General features: G+C 38.8%; 2 protein-coding genes across 3 annotated transcripts in view; one reads left to right on the forward strand and one right to left on the reverse strand.

Annotated features, from left to right (window-relative positions):
• LOC121873260 (nuclear pore complex protein Nup214-like) overlaps nucleotides 1-8,086 on the forward strand; it is a 31,781-nt gene extending 23,695 nt beyond the window's left edge. The window contains exons 15-21 of one of the 2 annotated variants that reach the window (XM_042376683.1): nucleotides 950-1,002; nucleotides 2,704-2,823; nucleotides 3,081-3,236; nucleotides 3,545-3,682; nucleotides 5,127-5,217; nucleotides 6,644-6,799; nucleotides 7,405-8,086. In XM_042376683.1, the coding sequence (XP_042232617.1) occupies nucleotides 950-1,002; nucleotides 2,704-2,823; nucleotides 3,081-3,236; nucleotides 3,545-3,682; nucleotides 5,127-5,217; nucleotides 6,644-6,799; nucleotides 7,405-7,432 (742 nt within the window). In that variant the 3' untranslated portion in view covers nucleotides 7,433-8,086. The remainder of the gene's footprint in view (nucleotides 1-949; nucleotides 1,003-2,703; nucleotides 2,824-3,080; nucleotides 3,237-3,544; nucleotides 3,683-5,126; nucleotides 5,218-6,643; nucleotides 6,800-7,404) is intronic. The other variant, XM_042376685.1, reaches the window with a different exon arrangement.
• Nucleotides 8,087-10,379: 2,293 nt separating this feature from the next.
• On the reverse strand, nucleotides 10,380-11,234 carry LOC121873133 (tyrosine-protein kinase yes-like). The gene has a single exon (XM_042376448.1). It carries the CDS (start codon nucleotides 11,232-11,234, stop codon nucleotides 10,380-10,382), a length of 855 nt encoding a protein of 284 aa, XP_042232382.1.
• Between the last annotated feature and the right edge of the window lie 13,009 nt (nucleotides 11,235-24,243).

Here is a 24,243-nt window from a genome sequence, read left to right on the forward strand (position 1 = left end):
ATAATATTTTCAAGACATTATTATTTAACAACAACTAAATAGATATGAAATTTATTTGTTATTATCATTGCATCTTTTTTTTTTTTTTTTTTTACTGCATGTATACAAAACCCCATAGCATAGACAAAGTTCTGAAAAGCTCATTTTGTTTTATATAACTACAATTTCACTCACGCTTGTTAATTCTTAAAACAAAGTACTGTACAACAAATGAAACATTGATAGATAAGTGTTGCCATTAGATTTTTTTTGCTTTAGTTTTCTATGTGATTATAACAAGACTTTATAATTGTTTCCATCATATTTTAACCACTAACCTACAATAAATGTATTCATGTGCAGATTGTTAAGTTTAATGTTTTTATTTTCACAAAAATAAGACATACGTATATTTTATTATTATTTTTATTTTTTTGCTTAATATTTTTGCCTAATTTACATCATTTACTTTGAGGGCTGACTGTGGAAGGCATAAGATGATACAAATGAGGGGAGGGGGATAAGCACAAATTTATACTGCACATGAGAGGTAAATGTATGCAAGGAAAGGAAATTACTGTGTATAGCTTTGAGAAATAATACTCTATTGCAGTATACTCCTGTAATTACAAAGAGACATGAATACATTTAATGGTCATTAGACATTGGAAAATCCTGATGAAATGGTGGAAGGTTAGAGTGAAAAGTAGTTTTGTGGAAAAGTTGTTTAGAAATAGGAATATAAGGATATATAATATTTGGAGGAATCTTTGGATAAGCTAATAATCTTGGTAGTGGGAGAAACATCTAATATAAATGGACAAAAAGTTCTGTATCGTACAAGATATGAAATTGCATACAAATGTTGCTCTTCATTATTACAGACGTCAGACTCATTATAGAATTGTATAGGCTTGTGTATTTTGTTGTACAGGACTTTGAAAATCATTAAACTTAATTTTTATTGCAGCACAACAAAACCAGATTCTACACTGTTTGGATGCTCTCCTGGTTTTGGAACAGGTGAGTGTCTTGAGAACTTCTTCCATTGTTCCACTCTTAGGACTTATCAGTTGTATTTCAATTCAGACTGCATTTAAGTCCCACTACAGTATATTACTTTCATATGTCCATTTGTAAAGCTTCCTAAGTATCTTTGGTAATATAAAGTTCAGGCCAAGACCTTTTATAAAGGCAACACATGGCCATTATCCACTTTCCACCATGGGTCCTTCACTCATGGCACTAATTAATACCTTTGTTTTTGCCACATTCACTCTCAAACCATTTGACTCTATTCCATCCTACCATTCCTTAAATTTCTTCTCTGCCTCCTCAATACTGCAGTATATGCTATTACCACTAAGTTGTCAACATACAACTTCCAGGGCAGACCAGTCCTAAAGTCCTGTAATAGTGCCTCTACCTAGCACCATGATAAAACAAAAGGGGGCTCAAGACGGATCCTTTTGAACCCGTACTTTCACTTTAGAATCCTCACGACCTATCTCATGTGGTACCCTGTCAATTGCCTTCTCTAACTCTGTAGATACAAAGTACTGTACAGCTTTCTCTCCTTCATTAGATATATCTTATGTAGTTGACTGGTGTTGAATACAGGTATCCCTCATTTAGCGTTAATTCGCTATAGCAATATAATTTTTTTTTACACCCTTTTTCACTTAATGCTTGGTCAAAATTTGGTTTAGCAATAGCTTGACTCATTAGGGGGTGGGAAAAACCAGGGATGAGGTGGCCTGTGAGATGGCTGCATTTTGCCATTTGTAATGAAACTTATGAAAGTTGTGGAAACATCATTACTGTACAATGCTCTAATGTGGCTTAGGAATAAAAAATAATAATAATATAAAACTGTAAAACAAGAAAAATGAAGAGGATGGGTGTCTATGTGTGGGAAGTGAATACCGGGTATATGTGTTGAGGCAGTGGGCAGTAACTGTATTATCAGCCCAGTCACACTCCCTCCTCCGATGTGTTCAATGTAGATATCTTTAAATCCATTCTTCTGTTCTGTGTCCTTAATCTTGTTGGTTATCTTTCCCATTGTATCTGTTTATTCCGAGGCTCAATTATAGGTCTTTGAGCAAAAGTTCTCTATCACTGGCTAGTTAGGCTTGTCTTGATTGTACCTTCCTCATTTATCTGGTCTTGAGATTGGCATGAGATCAAGGGATCACATATGGCAGAGTTCTTTCATAACAATGCCATAAGATATTTGTTTTAGCATTGTTGCTTTGCACAGCCCAGAGCTACACATTCGTAATATGTCTGTTCACAAAACCACTCAACAATAATTTTGTACAATTACCGGTAGATGTAACGAATTCTTTTAGAGTTCTGCTTATATTAGGTTGTTTTGTGTGTGTGTTTTTAGATTTATAAGGAACTTAATTGATGGAGATGGCCCTATTATTATTTTTTAAGATATCATATGATTTAAAAAGATATCGGCAATAAAGGTTTTCAGTGTATTTTCCTGTACAATATATGTTGCCTGAGAAAGGAAAATCAATTGGAGAATGAACCCTTTACTCTTGATTTACTGTATTGTTGTGTAGTCATAAGACCTCGTGCCTTCCTCATTTATTGAACAATCCATTTCACAAATCCACAGTTTTTTGTAGCCAATCATTTCATCTGTGCTGGAATTCCAGATTTTGTTTTCTAGAAAATCCATCAGTAATATAATTTGTATTTTATCAGGTACAAACAGTGGAGGAGGTTTCTTCAGTGGACTTGGCAGCAAACCTAGTGAAGATAGTGCCAGCAAAAATGTCTTTGGTTCCACCTCATTTCCAACCAGTAAACCTCAAACTACTAACAGTAAGTAACTTTGTAAGATTTTGTATAAAACTTTGTTTTGCAACTTATCTAATGTGCTTGGTAAGCCAGGAGACCTGACAATAGATACTGGAATTAAAATTTTGAGGAGTATCCCTCCACTTAATGCTTTTGCTACACTGCTTCAATCAAATTTCCTGCTCTAATATTTTTCACATGTCTGCACTTCTCAGTTTTTATTACTTGTTGTTCTTTGAAAAGTTACTCATCTGTTAATCATCTGCAATTTTCATACACAGGTTTGTTTGGAGGTACAAGTACAACCAATAGTCCTTTTGGAAATACTGGTGTATTTGGAGGTAGTACTGGCAGTGGAAATAGTAGCAGTTTCACTACTGGAGCAGGGCAAGTTAACCAGAGTGGATTTGGTGTTACATCACCTCAGACTCCAACAGGTAATTTTTAGAAGCAGTACAGTAATCCATGAGAGACAAATCTAAAGTCCCTTTCCTTCCTCCTTCCCACTATAGGGGCTACACAACAAGTTTTACTCCCCTTTATTTTGTTCATGTCTTGACAGTTGCTTTTCCTTTATCTTACCATATTCACCATTCATTATATCACTGCTCCTTTTTCTTTTTGTCATAGGTGCTCTTTCTTTTTCTTGCTAGTCACAATTCATCATGCAAATAATTTTTTTGTAATGATCAGTGATAGGTAGAGATTGATAAATGGAATTGATTTTAAATTTCCTTTTCTGTAGGCTTTGGTGGTGGCTCAGCCTTTGGCAGTTCCCAAGCCTTTGGTGCTTCTCCAGCATTTGGTACACCTCCAAAATTTGGTAACTCTCCAACTTTTGGTGGCATACCAACATTTTCAACTCCAATGGGAGGATCCCCAGGTAATTATAATGAATCAAGTACAGGGTACATGGATTGAATGCAAGGGATAACATATGTTTAAGTACCATTTCAGGGCTTCAGAGATGACACAGTAATGTTTTAGAGCCTAAATGTATAACAATGTTAACTCTGAGTCTATAGGATAAAAAGTAACATGTCAACTGTGAATCTTAGAGGCAAGCTTTCAACAATGTACAGAACCTTACCTTGGTTGGCATGAATGTATACTGTATACAGTATCTCCCCAACCCAGGTTCATTTTTGTACTTAGGGTCATACAAATGTTTGGTCCTACAAATACATTATTAACAGCTGCTGTTTCTGCATTGGCTCAAAAACAGTAATGTACCCACCTTGAACCACTGATATTACCCCAGAAGTAGGTTATGTAATGTGACAAATTCGGTAATGGAATGGGAATTTATTTAATTTTTTATTTATTATTTCTTATTGGCCTGGAGGTACTGGTTAATTGAGAAGCTAGTTTTTCAGATACCTTATAGCTTGCTGCTATACAGTATATATATTTTTTTATGTCATTTGTTAGAATTTATACTGTTGTTTTGTATTGACAGTAAATAAATTGTTTTTGTAAATTATACTCCATAACTGAAATTTGTGCTTCTCAGTTTTTCACAAGTCCTTAACAGATTTGCACATCCTAACCAATGATTCATCTGTTTACTAAGGTCTTCCATCATGGTAGTAGATAATGCAGCTTGTGTCATGGACTTCTTACCAAATGGAAAAGTTAGTGGCATGGTTGGTCATTTCATTAAATTTCTGTCACCAAGGGAATGGTGTGTAATGCTTATACCTAAGGTTTCTTTAACCTCAAATTGCTGTTAAAACCTTTCCTGCAATTTGATTTGACCATGTAATGACCATGACATTCTATCTTATCCTTGGTGTTTGTTATTGCAATTTCATTGACATCTTTTTTACAAAACAGTACTGTACTGTTGCTATGAATGATCATGAACACCACTAGCTACTATCTGTAGCTGCCATACTATAATTTTTCTCTTTCCACACATACACTTGCAGATTCTAAAAACAGCTTTATGTCAACTTTGAACCACTGCTATGAATAAGGACCCCATATTGGTCGTTAATATAAAAAAAGGGAATATTAGATGAAGTTCTCTTTTAACCCTTAAGCCCCGGGTTAGGGTGCTGCTGGCAGTAACCCCCCCCCCTTGCGTGTGGGAATATCGAGAAAAATCAACTTCCAAAAATAATTAAAAAAAAACAGTGGTGGGAATAGGCGGACATTCTGGAACATCACCTGGGACTGGTTGGACGTTCTGGAACGTCACCCGGTGCTGGTCGGACGTTCTGGAATGTCACCCGGGGCCTAAGGGTTAATTGCAGTACTATGCACTCGTCCAATATAAGTTGCAATGAAACTTAAAAGTATTTTTCTAATTTGTTCATGTTTAGGTGGAGGTTTTAGCAATTTTGCATCATCAGGTGGATCGACATTCGGATCAGTAGCAAGTTCATCACCAGGAACTGGCTCAGGATTTGGAAGGTAAAGTAATAATCACATTACCACTTTCTCATTGTCGACATTTGGACAAACTTCACCCTCTCAGTGGTTGTTCCAAATTGCATTGGTTTGGTGGCTGATGATACTAGCTGTGTCATGAGGTTTGGCCTTTTGGTTTTATATTACTGAAGGATCAATAACAATGAATTACTTTTTAACATTTCATGGTTGTACATGATGGAAACCTGTTGGAGGGGTTGTGAGAATATCAGGCTCTTAGCGATGCAACCTGTGCCATCAGCCAGTTAGAGTTAATAGAAAAATAATTTAGATGTGTATATTTTTCTTTCCAAACTCACTGGCATTTTTTCCTGCAACAGTATAATGCCAACAGGGATATCACGTGTACAGTCCCCTTCACTGGTGTATTTATAGGTGCTCGTCATATAAACATTCCACATATCATCATTGAGATATTTGTTTTAATATTGTTATAATTGGATTCCACAGTATGTTTACTATATCGAGTTTCCTTCTGTTGAATGTAAACAAACACTGGGCTTCCACACTGCACAAAACCTGACAAGCCCCTGTAAATGCACTAGTGAAGTGGACTGTACTGTACATGCAGTATAGGTTGTGGACTCAGTGACAGTAAGTTTACAACTTTTTTGGTGCCTGGGTGCTTCCTCATTGCAAATTGGGGAATTCCTAGAATCGCCACTGCCGCCAGATACTGTGCTTTTTATACTTGTATATGTTGTAGGTACAGTCTCGTTCAAGATTTTTCGAACACTGCTGGAGACAGCTGGCAACTCAAGGCCGTTTGTCTACTATATATTACGTAGTATAATGTAATACGAAACACCAAAGCCCAACCAGTAAATTAAGCAACGGGGAACTAAGTAACCAATCACTGATCACTTTTACATTTATTCATAATTTTTACTACGTACTATAGGAAACGAACGGCCTTGAGTTGCCAGCTGTCTCCAGCAGTGTTCGAAGAATCTTGAACGAGACTGTACATAGTCATAATATCCAGTCATCTTATCAAAAGGAGATTTGTTTTTGCTGTTATTATGAGAGAGTACCTAATTAGAAAATCCAGCAAATTTAAGTCTGTATCACTTTGAATTTAATAAGGTTACACCTGTATGTATTTTTTAAATCTGATAATTTATGGTATGTATAGGTGAGAAAGATAGCACAGGAGAGGATAGTAAAGACAATATACAAAGGCAATGTAGCATTTCTAGCCGATGACTGCCTGCATTATGGCAGGAAAAAGTGGCACAATACAGTAAGGAGAGAACAGGGTTAAGAAAAAGGGGGAAAGAGAGAGCAAAGGAGTTTCGTTGTTATATGGTGATGTGGAGGCTCTTCACTTTTGCCCTAACCCAAGTGGGGGAATGAGACAGTGCAGATATGATTATTCATGTGTGAATTTTGTTGTTTTGTTTTTCAGTTTCTCTTCTCAGAACAATACAGCATCTTTTGGGGGGTTAGCTCAATCTGCAAACCAGCAGCAGCAGCAGCAGCAACAGCAGCAGCAGCAGCAGCAGCAACAACAGCAGCAGCAGCAAGGAAGTGCATTTGGACCAGGTGGAGGTGGTTTTGGAAGGTAAATAAAATAATTTTTTCATCATCACCATTTTATGACCATAGTCCACACTTGTGTGGATCTGCTGTTCACCAGGCAAATTTGAAACAAGTTTTATGGCTGGATGCCCTTCTTACCACCAACCCACGTTTATAGAGAGGAACTGAATATTATGTATAGGACTTCCAAACATCCTCTTAGCTGGCAAGGCAGAATCACTGCTCCCTGAGGTAATTACCTGCCAACCTACATATCCTTCATGTCTTAAATATCCAGTATGGTGTGCAGAATTTTTTGTTGTTCGACCTTTTCATCTACTGTACTTTAAACCTTTACAAAATACCTTAAAACATTGTCGAGTTTAACAATACTGTATAGTTTATTAAAAAGGAGTTATACTGTATTATAGTTGTCAAATTTAGGAAGCCCCACAGTTCTTAAACTACCACCACAGCTCAGAGGATCAGTGCCTGAACAAAGATAATTGCAGTAACTTACAATGGCAGTAAAAACTTTCTAACACTTGACATGAAGGATTTGGGGTTTTGATGAGATGTTCGATTTCTTTTCGTGGAATGGTGATAACAATTTCAGAATATACAATATATGTTTTTTTCTCTTTGCAGTGGAAGTAACTTCTCCTCCTGGCGGTAATAATTGCATAAGGAGGTGGAGACTCGTGGAGATAAATTTATTATAAAATTTTAATTGCATTATAAATTTAGTTTTCCAAACTGTTCTGTTATATATCTAATAATAGAGGTAGGAAAACAGATCTTAAATTCATAACTATATTCTGCTCCTCATATTTATAAGGTTTTAGGAATACCGTACTGTTGGATATTTTGCTGTATACAGTACTTTGAATTTGTTTCAAGTCCTGTACTTGAATTTGAAGTTCATAAATATTGAGAATGATTTTAATGACCCCATATATATATATGAGAAGGATATGAAATAAGATATTTTATCATTGGTTGTGTTTCTAATTTATAATTTACTTTCATAGCTGTTTTGTCTGTTAGTAGTTGTTGTTTTCAGGAGGCATATGTTATTGTCTCTTGAGTTTACTGGCTTTTGAGTTGATAGGAATGATTATTGTGTTCAGGGACATGGTAAACTGTTTGTAGCATTCTGGGACATTGAGAAGTTTGCATGAAGGATTTATCTTTGCCCTTCAGTTTTGTATCTCTTAAAGCCAGAGCATCCAGGTTCCTTCCCTTTATTACTACTTGATTCCAGCCACTCAACATTATGCAGGAGAAAACTTATATGTGTAAAAAATAAATAAATAAAAACATGACTAGACACTGTATAAATTTTTATGGTCACTGCCCAAAAGATGTAACTATTCACACAATAAGAATGAAACATCTTGGAAATATTTGTGAAATTACTTCAGAAACACTACACCCAATATAGATCATCATCATTAATATTTTACAGCTATTTTCCACGCTTGTGTGGATTAGCCAGGATTACTTGATGGTAGCTGTTGGTTAAAACTAGAACAGGAATTCCCCCTGCTCACCACTGCAAATCCAGGGTGCCAGGTTAGAAAATGCAGCAGAGACTAGGGGATGGGCACAACACTCTTGACTTGGTTGCCATCAGGCATGTTGTGGCAAAGTTTTACAATAAATAAATGAAAATATTCTGGCTATAATTATTTCTAGTCAACTGTGTTAAATGAAGAAATTTTTTAGTGAAGTCTGAATGATAATCTTTTTCAGTAATGATGGTAAACAATATACTTGTATAAGGTATCCCCACGTTACAGAAACTCTGGATGCAGAAATTTCCCTGTGTAGAATTTGTAAATTATTACCACTAACTTTGAAATATGGCCCATAAATTCGACCTTACAGAAATGCGGTAAATTTTCAGTGTTAATCACAATATAGAACCACAAAATTTAATAGAAGTTAAAATTTATTTGGTGTGGATTTCTTGTTGTTTGCTACCACCAAGCGTGTGTAAACAGTGTACCCACGCTGCTGGACTCAGTTTGTTTATATCTCCCAGTATATATGCTTGATCTCTCGACCCCAGCACCTGGATTTAACATTTACATACGTATCTGCTGTAAATCGAAAGTTGCGAATTCGTATTCAGGGACAAGTTGTTGGAGCTTCCAATAACTTGCTTAGACATAAACCATTGACTCTTCAGGCTTCTACGCCATTGACTCTTCAGGCTTCTACGCCCTTAACTCATGAGACATAAAGGCAAGCATGAACTTAGCATGCTTCCCTGTTGGGCACTGTAAACGCTTCTGCGCTTCACCTTACACAATTCTCTGCATATAGGTCTCTCGTACTCCCACCAATGAGTCACTTACCACCTTCTACCACAGAAGAAGAAGAAGAAGAAGACCCAAGCTGGAGAGAGACAGCTGGACTCCCACCTCACCCTCGTCGTTGCACCTGCCTGGGGTCAACTCTCCTTCCCTCACACACACCAACGTTCTTCCGGTAGTCTCGTAAGCTGAGGTGAGGTGGAGGGAGGGCGAGAGTGGAGGAGAGCAAACGGAAAGGGTTGATTTGGGCGAGGGTAGGGAGTGGAGAGGATGGGAGGGGAGGGGATGGGGTGGGGAGAATAAATAGGGGTGAGGAAGAGAGGGAAAGGGGGGATGGGGAAGATAAGGAAAAAAGGATGGAAGAATATGGAATAGAAGGAAAAGGGAGTAGGAATTGGTAAACCAGCATCACTACAGATCGGTAAAGTAGTTCCGAGATTCTCGTGCGGACACACACACACAGACATCTTTGTTTTATATAGATAGATGCAATTATACAGTAGCTAAAACAACTATCTGTGCATACTTTGTGGGAAACTATGAGACCATGGACGGTAAGTTTTGGTATATGATGGCTGTCACTAGTAGCACGTAAGATTTCGGAGCATAACGACCCCCACCTGCACAAATAGTTGTTTTAGCGACTGTACCTTATAATGTGTGTGTGTGTGTAAGATATTGATATTGAAACAGTTTATTTAGCCAGAAGAACACAGATACAGAGTCGATTAAAAAAATCACAATATTAACATGGCTGAGCCAGTTAAGAGCCTGACCTGCCCCTGATATATACTGTACATTTATCTCAAGGAAGTATTATGTAACATTTAGTATCATCTGGAATAGTTCATATAGCATGGTGGTAATAACATGTTACCACTGTTATCACTTCGATATTTATTTTATTTTTATTTTTTTACATTTATATTATAAGTACAGGGTATACAGTATACATAATTTACAGAGGAAATTTAAAAAAAAAAACTAAATGTGGAAAGGGAGGGAAGCAGTATAACATGGGTAAGGTGGAACAAGAGGACAGAGCTGTCAGGATTATGTCTAGTTTGCAAACATATTTTTTGCAATGGTAATTTCTTATCTATCTACATAATAAACGGTTTTGGCGGTACAATAAAAGAGGGTATATAAAGAAGGTATTAGAAGATACTGTATATTAATACCTAGACAAAAGATATTTTTTAAGAGATGGTGTGTGTTAGGATTTGGGTTTTACAGTTTGGGTGAAGAATAAACTTAACACAGCACTTATAAGGAGCTTGAACTTCATAAGAGAGACGCCACTCAGTTGACCTGATACAGTGAGACCAGGTACTGGGTGGGTCGTGGCATAGGTGGGAGTATATACCGGGGCTGAGGCATAACAACTTGGATGGGGTGTTGCGTGACGTTTACTTGGTTGTGGCGAAGGAGTCCCCGGAGACGATGAAGAAGGTTCGGCAGAGATATGCGGTGATAAGGGTTGTACTCCGTGGCTTGGAGGGCGAGGGCAAACACGTCTGGGTGGTAGCCGGGTGCCTTAACGGCCAACTTGGACAATAAAACCCCATAGGAGTATGTGTCCGAGGCCCTGGTGCTCTCTTGGCCCAGACACACCTCGGGGGCCATCCAGGGGAATTTGTTGGGATCACTGTTACACCTAATGTTCTCGTGTGAGTAACAGGCCAGACCCACGTCAATGATACTGACTTGTGGGTTGGATGGTGACCCGTTGACGAGGATGTTGTCTCTCTTTAGGTCATTGTGGATGAGACCAGATCGGTGAAAGTCTTCGAGCTGCTCCCCGATCCGCAGACCCACCTCTATCAAGTTGTATCGAGTCTCCCGCTCGTCATGTAGCTGATTTAAGATGTCTTCCAAGGTGACGAGGCCCTTGAACTCTTGCAGAATAGCTGGTGGATCATTGCAGAAGCCGGTGACCCTTGGTGCTCCACCGGCCCCGTCGAGACGAAGCAAGGCTTCAGTTTCTTGCCAAAAACTTCTTACCGCATGAGACTTATGGGCAACCTTCAGGACTGCCGTCTCCCCACCCCACCGAACTAAGTAGGCTGTGCCATGTGTTCCTGTCCCTAAAACGCAAATGTTGTTTTGAACCAGATTCTCCACCTCGTCCCAGTACAGATCGCGCACAGCTTCCATGTTAATATTTTGGCCGATCACTTCCCAAGACCCAGGGACCTCAACTCAAAATTTGGGGTTGAACGAATAAAATACCTGTTTAGTTAGGTTGGAATTTGTGTTTGTTTCAAATAGTAATGAGAAACTTTTGTGTTATAGTGTAGGGCTTGTGTGTGGTGAAGATGTGTTGTAGTGAACATGTATAGTACTAGTGTTGTGGTGAACATGTAGTACTAGTGTTGTGGTGAACATGTAGTACTAGTGTTGTGGTGAACATGTAGTACTGGTGTTGTACTGAACATGTAGTACTAGTGTTGTAGTGAACATGTAGTACTAGTGTTGTAGTGAACATGTGTTGTAGTGAACATGCATAGTACTAGTGTTGTAGTGAACATGTAGTACTAGTGTTGTAGTGAACATGTGTTGTAGTGAACATGAATAGTACTAGTGTTGTAGTGAACATGTATAGTACTAGTGTTGTAGTGAACATGTGTTGTAGTGAACATGTATAGTACTAGTGTTGTAGTGAACATGTAGTACTAGTGTTGTAGTGAATATAAAAGGTAGTGAACATGTATAGTAATTAGTGTTGTAGTGAATATGTGTTGTTAGAACATGTATAGTACTAGTGTTGTAGTGAATATGTATAGTACTAGTGTTGTAGTGAACATGTGTTGTTGTGAAATATGTAGTAATTAGTGTTGTAGTGAATATGTGTTGTTGTGAACATGTAGTAACTAGTGTTACAGTGAATATGTGTTGTAGTGAAATATGTATAGTACTAGTGTTGTAGTGAACATGTATAGTACTAGTGTTGTAGTGAACATGTGTTGTAGTGAACATGTATAGTACTAGTGTTGTAGTGAACATGTGTTGTAGTGAACATGTATAGTACTAGTGTTGTAGTGAACATGTAGTACTAGTGTTGTAGTGAACATGTGTTGTAGTGAACATGTATAGTACTAGTGTTGTAGTGAACATGTGTTGTAGTGAACATGAATAGTACTAGTGTTGTAGTGAACTATAGTGTTGTAGTGAACAGTGTTGTAGTGAAATATGTAGAACTAGTGTTGTAGGAACATGTAGTACTAGTGTTGTAGTGAACATGTAGTACTAGTGTTGTAGTGAACATGTAGTACTGGTGTTGTAGTGAACATGTATTACTAGTATGTATGTGTGTATGTATGTATGTATGTGTGTATGTATGTATGTATGTATGTATGTGTGTATGTATGTATGTATGTATGTGTGCATGTATGTATTTTTGTATTAAGATGCCGCCCTTGGCTTTAGTGGATGTGTTTTCAGGCGTGGATGATGAGCGGTCTATTGTGTGTGTGTGTGTGGGTGTGAGTGTGTGTGGGTGTGGTCACCTAACTCATTATCACCACCACCACCACCACATCCCTCATTCAACACAACCGGAGGAAGAAAACACAAAAAACTCCGAAAAACAGAAAGAAAAAAAACAGAAAAAAATCTCGTATACCGTCACACCATCCCCAGGACAGGCCGTGATAGAAGTGGTATCAAATGTCTACTTTCAATTTCCAACAGCAGAACCGACCGTCTGACCAAAGGATGACAGTACCTTCTCTTCTGTCTACCTATGGGGGGGAGAGGTGAGGAGACGGAGAGATGAGAGGTGAGGAGACGGAGAGAGGAGAGGTGAGGAGACGGAGGGAAGAGAGGTGAGACGGAGGGAAGAGAGGTGACGAGACGGAGAGAGGAGAGGCGAGGAGACAGAGAGGAAAGGTGAGGAGACGGAGAGAGGAGAGGTGAGGAGACGGAGAGAGGAGAGGAGAGGAGAGGTGAGGAGACGGAGAGAGGAGAGGAGAGGTGAGGAGACGGAGAGGAGAACATGTACTCAGTATAGGAGATGTAAACAGGGAAACCAGATACCAGATGAACAACGATGCCATAGAGAAATCCGACTGCGAGAGAGATTTAGGAGTAATGATAAGTAGGAACCTTAAGCCAAGTAAACAATGTGTTTTTGCTCGTAACAAGGCTAATAAAGTACTTGGGTTCATACAAAGGAGTGTTAGTTACAAGACTAGCGAGGTCATCCTAAAACTGTATCTGCTCTTAGAGACCACACCTGGATTACGCAGTTCAGTTCTGGTCACTATATTACAGAATGGATATAGAATCCTTTGGAAAGAATTCAGAGGAGAATGACAAGACTAATCCCGGCATTAGGAACCTTGAGTATAGAGACAGGTTAAAGCACCTTAATTTGCACTCCTCGAGAGACGAGAGCGAGGGGCGACCTGATAGAGGTGTGTATAAGTGGAAGTCAGGGCTAAACAAAGGGGACATTACAAAGGTACTCAAACTATCCAACCAGGAGCGAACTCAGTAACAATGGTTTTAAATTAGACAAATTTAGATTTAGGGCGTGAAATAGGTAAACACTGGTTTGGAAACAGAGTAGTGGACGACAGGAACAAGTTACCAAATATCATCATTAACTCGAATACGCTGAATAGCTTCAAACATAGGTTGGATGCTTATATGAGCAATAGGGGTTGGGTGTAAACGGGACTGCCCAGTATGGGCCAATAGGCCCGCTGCAGTTTCCTCCATTCTTATGTTCTTATGTTCTTATATAGAGGGGTGCCCAATAAATAATAAAAAAATAAAAAAAAATCTTTTTCAAGACTGTCCAGTGTATTACCCATATTCAAGATGAGTGGAAAGAGGCCATCAAGTGCAACTGAAAGCATATAAAACATATAAAACAGAATATAAAATGATGTTTTATGGAGGTTTGGTGTGGGAGAAAACTGAGCCAGATTGCAAAAACATTCGAACTTGTCAAGTCAAAAATGTTTATTAATAAAACAGGAATACCTGTATTGGAATGTTTTTGTTGCAGTGCCCAATTTTTTTTTAAACTTTTAAATGCAATTACAGTATCTTGAAACCCAATTTTGGCGACCTCGCCAAGGGCGGATTCAGGGGGGTCCCCGGATCCTCCCCCCCCCCCCTTTTTTCTTCACCAAAAAATTCCAATACAGTGATCCCTCGGTTAACGATTTACCTTCCATAAGATTCTTAACTTCGGTTAACGAGCAATCCCTCGATTAACGATTTTTTTACGAGCCGACTTCAAAATGTTTTCGCTTGCATTTGGCGGTCCACCAGCTGTAATATTAGTCCGCCAATACAGTAATCGGTTTTAGGGCTTAAATTCCTTACTATTTAAAAATATATCAAGAAGGTTATACTATTCAATAATTTTAAAAGTTTAATATTAACTTTTTTAGTCATTTTAACAATTATTGAACATAATTGAAGGTAAAGAAACTAGTTTCTGGTGCGCCATCCAGCCTGTTAACACACCAAACAGGCGTTAGTCTCTCTCTTTTCAGTGGAGGTAACATCTTGCTTGAGACTCTCTTCAACTAAACGCTTTTTTCTGTGTTTCCAAGCAAATTATTGGTAATTTTGAAATTTATTTTACATATTGACAATATATAATGTAGTGCAGTGTTGACTTAAAGAAAATAATCTTGAATTACACCAAGAGAATTAAAATTATATGGGTGAAATGGCTCCATGGGGTCACTTCTCTTCCACCCCAATGACTTCTCTTCTCCCTTCTCCTCCACCCCCATTCTAATTCCCATCATCATCATCATCATCATCATCCAGGAGCCTTCTACATACACACCTCAAAGTAAGTGTACTTTTCTACCTTTTTGTTGAATTTAGGCAATTTTCGGTGAGCTGGAACCAATTCCCCAAAAACCCATTGAAACAATGGTTTCGGTTTACGAGTTTTTCGGTTAACGAGCAACCTGCTGGAACGGATTGTGCTCGTTAACCGAGGGACCACTGCATACTTCTTCTTCAATGCAGTATTGTACTCAAACCATTTTTGTATAGTAAATAGTATTTAGTATTGACTTCAGAATATCTCCTAATATCAAGTGTGCATGGCATCAAAATGGCCATGATATTGGTCAGATTTAAAAAATATAATAAAATAAATAAAAATGCTGGGTGGGCTCGCTATGCTCGCCATGTTCCCCCACCCACAACTTCTTGGATATTCCTCGATCCGCCCCTGCTTGCCCTCGTTACACGAAATGCCTCACTGAACCCATATGATGCAATGGTGTTTATTTGGAAATTTGTCAGATCATTCTATAAAACTACTTTTTTGAGTGAGTGTACATTACAGTACTACAGGTACAGTATATGTAAAATAAAGAAAAATAATGCTATAAAATGTAGAAAATAATCATTAAAGTGATAGGAAAACTAGGTAAACAAAAGATTCTTAATACAGTCTTAATTAATATAATAATGCAGGTTGTTGAAACAAGCCATAAATATATCAACAGGCGAAAGCTACAAAAAGAAGACTGGTGAGTACTCTCAGTACATTTTCTTAGTTGTTGTAGTTAATAAACATTCTTGTAGTTCAGTACAATACTCTTCTTGGTATTTTTCAAGTAGTTTATAATGCCAGCCAAAGCTTTCTTTCTATCACAATGTTTAATTTACTGAACAATCATATCTCAATGGACTGTATACCTGTTGTCTACTATCATCACATGGCAACAGGGACCCAGAGTAGCTATGGAGGTCTTGAGTTACATATTGCATTCATTATTGTGAATATTGCCTTGAATAAGTAATATTTTTAGGTTTATTATGAGTCCTACACTACAATAATAATAATACAAAATTAACTACTGTTAAATTAACTATTTATTCATTTATAATATCTTTTAGATAAAACAACAATATAGTTGTTGTTACATGACCTGGTATTGGTAAACAAAACATCACCGGACATCAACATTAATGACCAGAGTGAGACATTTATTACTCTTTATAACAAATGGCACATGAAGTTGACAGTGTAGTGATTACAACCTGTAAGAATATACATCCATTAGCAAGTTGTTTCGTTAAAGACGTCCTAATAATGGTCAAAATATATACCATACTCAAGTTCCCAACACCTGTTACTGTCAGTTTAAAGGGAATATTGTATTGAAAAACCTCTAATGCTCCTGAAAACAGTGGTAATGAGTTGTCTAACAAGACTATAAGGGATTTATGTGTTAGTATCATTCAGAATATACAGTACTGTATATATTGGTGATGTGCAAAAGATACAGTAGAGAAAATGTGAAGTTGTGTTTACGTCAGTGTGATGGACGATGGCAGAGGGGATGACCTGAGAGACTTGAACGAACATGTGAATGAAAGTTTACTTAGTTTATAGTATGGTGTTGTGATAGACAACTGTGTGGCTGATGACAACCATTGCCTGTACTCTAATGACCACATCTTATTTACCTAATGGCCACTCACTAGTGGTAGCCATGCCCAGGGAAGGAGGCCAGTGGCCTGTAGTATAGGATCCCTCCATTGTTTTTTATATTGTAGTGTTCTCAAGGGTTATTTTGAAGCCCAGTACTGTACTGTTCTCTATGTTACAACTTAAACTAGTAGACCGTTCTATAGGTCTACCACCACCGCAGCTTGGACTGGTAGACCATTACATAGGTCTACCACTACCACCACAGTTTGGGCTGATAGATCATTCCATAGTTTTACCAGCCTCTGTGTGAAGAAGTATTTCCTATTTTTGTTATGCATAATAACTTGGCGAGCCTGTAGATATGGTACACGACATCACCAACAAATGACCTGGGTTCATGTTTTCCATCCCTTTAAGAATTTTTAATGTTCAATGAGATCTTCCCTATTGTGCCTTATCTGAATGGTTGTTTGGATAATATAGATGACAGAGATCAGGAATCATCTTAGTCGTTCTGTGTTGCACGTGACCATACCTGCACTCTGGAAACCACATCTGGTCTCATCCTGCATTCTGAAGACCACACCTGCACTTGGTTGTTGCTGTTGTTATAATGTTATTACTGTGTTTGACCAAATAAGGTCTTTAAGCTTGAAGGTGGTAGTTATGCAGATTCTGACCAGGACAAAGAGTTTCTTTTCTTGGTGTTCACAAGAGAGGATGCGATCATTCTTCCTGCATTTGAGGACAGACGATTCGACACAGCACTGACCCACATTGTGTTCACAGAAGAGGTTATAAGAAATAAATTGTCAAATCTAAAAGTTCATAAGAGTCCTGGTTCTGACATGGTGCATCCCAGAGTGCTAAGAGAGTTGTGCAATAAGCTTGCTGAGCCCTTGAAGATAGTGTTCTGTAAATGTCTGGATGAGCAAAAGGTCCCCAGTGATTAGAAAATGGCTTATGTGAGTCCTATCTTCAAGAAGGGCAATCGACACCCCATGAATAACTATAGACCTGCATAGTATGTAAAGTACTTGAGAGCATTATTAGAGTTGCCATGATGGAACATCTACAAAACAACCTTGTAAAAAGTTTCCAACACGGTTTTATGCCGGGGCGCTCCTGCTTAACACAATTACTCAAGGTACTGGATGTTTGGACCCAAATTCTGGAATAGGGTGTTAATATCAACATTATATACCTAGATTTTGCCAAGGCTTTCTACAGTGTACCCCATGCAAGGCTGAAAATTAAACTGGAAGGGTACGGGATTCGGGGAAATGTCCTAGCAGTGTGTGGTGATTAATGGCATGAAATCATCATATGTACCCGTCACAAGCGGGGTACCACAGGGCAGTGTATTGGGCCCGCTGTTGTTTGTTTGCTTCATAAATGACATGCCTGACTGTACACTCCTTCATACAAATGTTTGCGGATGATGCCAAGCTTTTTGGGGAAATTAAGAACCAAGCAGACTGTGAAGAGCTGCCGAAGGATCTCTGTGAGCTTCAAGAATGGTCGCAGAAATGGCTGCTAAGATTCAATGTCACGAAGTGTAAGAGGCTGCACCTGGGACGTACCAATGGTAAGGAGGTGTATCATATGTCCCAACGGGACGAAGAAACTGCATTAATTGAGACAGAATGTGAAAAGGACCTGGGTGTATATGTTGACAATAAACTGAAGTTCTCAGGCCATTGCGAGAAGGAGGTCGTTCAGAGATCTAGATGGTCCGTCCCTCTTAACGATATTCAAGAGTGAGGTGCTTCCCTGTCTGGAATACTGTCACTCCATCTGGTCCCCGAGATATGCTGGGGACTGTCGGTTGATTGAAAATGCCCAAAGGAGGGCCACCAGACTGGTGCCTGCACTTCGGCACCTCAGCTACCCTGAGAGATTAGAGCGCCTGAAATTGCCTAGCTTATACTACAGACGGACAGGGGGGGAACTAATTGAGGTGTATAAACATCTCAAAGGGCATTACTCAGTCGAGTGTCCTTACCTGGAGCTGGCGGACGCTTGCCTCACAAGGGGTCACAACTCAAGGTTGAAGAAGCCACAAGTCCAGAAAACTGTTAGGGGTAACTTTTTCGGAGTGAGAGTTGTGAACTTTTGGAACATTCTGCCAGCGTGTTGTGGCGGTGCCAAGTGTGAGCTCTTTCAAGACCAGGCTTGACAAGCACTGGAACAGGTTCAGATACATTCAGGAGCCAGTGCATGCCCAGTACTTGCCAACATTGCGTAATAGAGTGAACCAATCGCGCAAGCAGATGGAAAATTTTGGACTAATAAAGTAGCTCCACGGGGCCTGAGAGAAGTAGAGCAACCCTTAGATACACGCTGGTCAGCCAGACATGATGTAGTCATTGCAGTCTTGAAAGGCTACAATGCTATCAAATCATGTCTGTCAACAATAGAAGACAGATCTCAGAAACCTGACACACCGACCATCGTTGGCAGTATTGTGAAAAAGATGGACAAGTTTGAATTTACCCTACTTTTGTGTTTCTGGGGAACTGTTCAAGAATGGTTTCAAGCGACTAACATTATTCTGTAGAAAGAGGGGATAACTATGCACCACTGTGAAGCTCTACGAATCCCTCAAGCATTTTGTTCAAAGGAGAGATTCAAGTCTGAAGAGTATGAAGACAGAGTATATTGGAAAGCTGAGGCGACAGAGATTTGCAGATGGAACATTACAAAGTAATCCCAGATCACTGAGGGAGAAATTCAGGCAACAGTTCTTCCTCATTGTGGACATCCTTGTCAGTGCTTCTTAAAGGAGATCATAGGCTTATGAAGAGCTGTACTAAAAGTTTTTTTTTATTAGATTTAGCTATCTGTCAGGTGTTGGTACAGTATAAGCATAGCAGCAACCAATTTGGTGGAAGATTATCCTGAAGACTTTGAAGAGTCACGCAATGATGAGCTGGTTCAGCTGTCTGGATTCCTTTGAGATCTAGATATTTACCTTCATGAATCTGACAAGGATCACAACCAAGAGCTGTTCATGTTCACTTTCATTCAACCTATGGTAGATACATTCGTTAACGTGAACCTTCTACTCAAAAAAATATCTTTGCATACTGTGCACAAATTGTGCAGGTGAAAGATCATTCTCAAAACTGAAGCGAATAAAAAATGACCTGAGAAACTACCTGCCAAGACAGACTGATGAAGTTGAGCCTATTGTCGATTGAACATGAGCTGTTGAACTCCTTGGACACTGAAAGTATAATCAGAATATTTAGCCTAGCTAAAGTTAGGAAGACGAACATTTAATTGTGTGTAATATGTATGAACAATAATGTTTATGAACCTTATTTGTAAATTGTTGCTCGTAATACTTTTGTGGGAATAAAATAAAAGAATTAGGCCTACAAAGTGTAAGAAGTGTCATAATTATAAAAAAAAAATATAAAACTCAACCCTGACGTGAGTCACGGACTAAGTTGAGTACCAGCCTGCCAGGGAGACTTGGGGAAAGAGGGGGTTCACAGTCGATGTCATCAGGCCCTGCCAAGTCTAAAATCCGGCACTGAGGGTGAACGCCAGTAAAGATGAACGCCAGTGAAAATCAACGCTACTAAAGATGAACACCAGTAAGGGTGAACGCCAGTAAAGAAGAACGCAATTAAAGATGAACGTTAGTAAAGGTGAATGCCAGTGGAAATAAACGTCAGAAAAATGATTGATTGATTGATACGTTTATTGAGATACAAAAAACATTAATACATCTCAAAGGGATGAAGTGACGTAAGTCATCCCCACCCCAGTCCAGGAATGTCCCTCTCAGGATTCACATAAATCCCTAATATTTCATATAATCAGTTATAGTACATAGTTATATTCTAGATGCAAAATTTCTATATTTCTTTAACATTTCATCTATTTTCCTATTTTTAAACATCCACTCTATTTGCTTGGGGACATTATTTATATGGGCATTTCTATATACATTAAGCAATGGTCATTCCAGTATATAATATGGCAGGGTATGGGATCTGGATCTTCTACAAACTCTACATTCTTTATCCTGTTCACTTCTATCAGCTCCAAGTTCCCAATAATATTTATATCCTAATCTTAACCTCATATACACTGAATCTTTCCACCTACTACGCCAGTGAAAATAAACGTCAGAAAAATGAACGTTAGTAAATATGAATGCTAGTAAGGGCTGGAGCTGGCGGACGCTAGCCCTACAAGGGGACACAGCTAAAGCATGAAGCCACAAGTCAAGAAAATTGTGAGGGTAAACTTTTTCGGAGTGAGAGTTGTGAACTCATGGAACAACCTGACAGAGAGTGTTTACTGTGAGCTGTTTCACGACTCAGTACTTGCCAACAGTGCGCAACAGAGACGTGACCGACCGCCCAAGTAATAATTACACAAAACCAGCAACAATTCTAACATCATAAGAGAGAACTCTTCCTGACCATATCCTCCACTTTGAGAACCACACCTACAGAGTAATGATCACAACCAATTCATTAAGCACGTAACGAGGTTAGTAATACAGTACACTAATCGAACAACGATGGATTATCACGTTTATCAGTTCTATTCAGTGTTTCTTCTTTACATAGATTGAACTCAGATGATCAAAGTGTTGTTAAATATGTCGATAAACATGATTCCCTGACAGTATTACTGAAACTACTAATGATTAAATGAATCCTAAATTCATATTGTTGAGGGTCTTATTGAGGGTTGTAATCCTGCTTGGCCCGGACACACGTGAGAAGGGCGTTATCCAGTGTGAACCTCCCTACCAAAAAAGCAAACATCACATGTTTCCTCCAGGAGTCTAGGTACTCTAGTTCCTCCTGCACTAACGCTGGATGGACCAACCATCCAAATGGCTAGTAAGCTGAAAATAAATCAAATTCAATGTGAGAGAGTTTGTACAATTACCCATAAAGGCTCTCGAAGTATCATTTTTCTATAATTACCAGAAAATATGGAATTGAAAGCTGAACTTGTATATCCTGCTGGTACTGAATACTATTTTCTTGCTTAACATTTTTGCCACTGGTCAGCTCTCCAGTCGGTTGGACGGTCAATCACGTCTCTGTTACACTGTTGACAAGTACTGGGCATGTATTGGCTGTCTGTTGCACACTGTTGGCAAGTACAGTCTCAAGGTTAAAGAAGCCACACGTCCAATACTTGCTAACAGCGCGCACTATTATTGAATGTGACACTGTCAAGAACTTCAGGCCACCTGGCTTATTGCATCATGAACTTTGTAATTATTTCATTGAATCAGGGGTGCTTGAGGACATTCTAGCTGTTTATCCAAAATTTGCTAGCCCACAGTGATTAGTCTTCAATTAGAATATGACGTCCAATGTATACTTTACTTTTACTTTTATCCTCTTCACCGCTGATCGGCTCGTTACCCGCGTGGGCGATCGGTCACGTCTCTGTTACACACTGTTGGCAAGTACTGGGCATGCACCGGCTCCTGAAAGTACCTGAACCTGCTCTAGTGTTGGTCAAGTCTGGTCTTGAAAGAGCTCACAGATTGTTCCAAGAGTTCACAACTTTCACTCCGGAAAAGTTATCCCTCAGTTTTCTGGGCTTGCGGCTTCTTCAACCTTGAACTGTGACCCTTTGTGGGGCGAGCGTCCGCCAGCTCCAGGTAAGGGCACTCGACTGAGTAGTGCCCTTTGAAATGTTTATACACTTCAATTAGGTACTTCAATTAGGTACCCTCATGCCCGTCTGTAGTATAAGCTAGGCAATTTCAGGCGCTTTAATCTCTCAGGGTAGCTGAGGTGCCGAAGTGCAGGCACCAGTCTGGTGGCCCTCTTTTGGACATTTTCAATCAACTGACAATCCCCAGCACATCTCGGGGACCAGATGGGGTGAGAAGTACTCCAGACGAGGAAGCACCTCACTCTTGGAGATCGTTACGAGGGACGTACCGTCTACAAGTAGATGTCTGAACGCACTAGTGAGCTCATGTGGTGTGGGTCAGGTGTTAGGTCAGACACGACGTGGATTAACTTGCCGCCGATACAAAGGGATGGATTAACGTCTCCAGTAGCTGCAAAACCATGCAGTCTCGGGTCATATCAGTTCATGTACAGCCGACCAATCCACCAGTTACAAGCAATTCACTTCAGTTCTGCACAAGTCTCCATCGTGACAAGACGAGGGGAGGCTATATTTGAGTATGTGAAAGTAAAGTTGTAGTTTTCATTTCAGAAATAAAGATGGTCCTAATTTTTTACACTTTTTTACTTTTTTCCCTATCCTATATGTCGTTTTTGCTTTTAGTTTAACTGTTACTTATAAAGTTTAAGTATGCTTGGTGTGTACTTAAAGCATACTATATTTGAGTATGTGAAAGTACAGTAATATTATAATGGTACACAAACTATTTAATATATATATATATATATATATATATATATATATATATATATATATATATATATATATATATATATAGTGAGTCACTGTGCAATATGTATTTTTGTGGGGGACACACTCTAGCTACGCCACTGTCTGAACGACCTAATAATTTAGTTGCCTGATTCACCTTCTTCTCGTAATGGCCGGAGAACTTCAGCTCGTTGGAAACATACACACCTAAGTCCTTTTCACATTCATTCTCAATGAATGCAGTTTCTTCGTCTCGTTGGGACATATGAAGATTGACAGAATACGTCTCTGTATGATTCACTCACCATTTGAGAATTATCTGTACCTGTACTTTATACCTACACCTGTAGCCTACATTATACTTACACCTGTACCTGTACTTTATATCTATACTGTATACCTAAACCTGTACTGTATGCCTAAACCTGTACTGTACCTAAACATGTACCTTTTACCTAAACCTGTACCTGTACACAATTTATCTGTATTATTCTTATTCTGTTAACTTAAATAAGATGTGGATGTGGGTGATAAAGGGGTCAACGCACTCCTGCTGCTCCTGGCCCAACTTACTGTAGGTCTAACCTCAGTTACCTGAAGTAACTGACCTAACTTACCCAGACATCAAATACCGCACCTGCTTGTCGGACTCGTTAATACCCTGATCCAGCCAGCTTGACACAAGCTTGAACCCCGAGCGGACGCCCGTGCATACCCTGTACAGTACTCGTCAAGAGAGTGTAACAGGCGTAAGCGGCTAACGAGACGATCAGTGATGAAGAGGAGTGGAGGATAAAGCAGAAATACGTGTATAGTACGTGAAAGGTTATTAACATCATTATTGATTCCGTAATGGTACACCTCTGAACTGAGTTCACTGATATAATTATTTCTAAAATTGATATTGGTACTTATTGTAGCGGTTCCCATATAAAAAAAGCTCAAATATTATTTGGTACATGTACACATTCGAAAATGGCAGAACATTATTTTTTTTAGGTTGAGCTAAGAAATAATATGTGAATTGATTAATAACTTAGTAATTTTTATTTTTGCAATAATTATGTAAGTTTAATGTAGTGTTAAGGACACGAAGGCAGTAGCTGTGTGGCTGGCGGTGCCATAGCAGTGTGTTGTTGGTTACCAAGGTCTGCCCATAGAGAGTTAACACGGAGTCCACCTATAAATTTTCATGCACCTGGATAATGAATTTTATATTGTACATATTTTTGGAAAATATAATATTGTATCATTATTTAATGGTAGATATATATTATTGCAATCTTTAAGTAACATGAGTGACATGCATATCCGTATATCTGTCCTCTATTCATTTAGCAGCCA

This window comes from Homarus americanus, unplaced genomic scaffold (assembly GCF_018991925.1).
Source record: "Homarus americanus isolate GMGI-L3 unplaced genomic scaffold, GMGI_Hamer_2.0 scaffold32929, whole genome shotgun sequence".
In the NCBI taxonomy this organism is placed as follows: Eukaryota; Metazoa; Arthropoda; class Malacostraca; order Decapoda; family Nephropidae; genus Homarus; species Homarus americanus.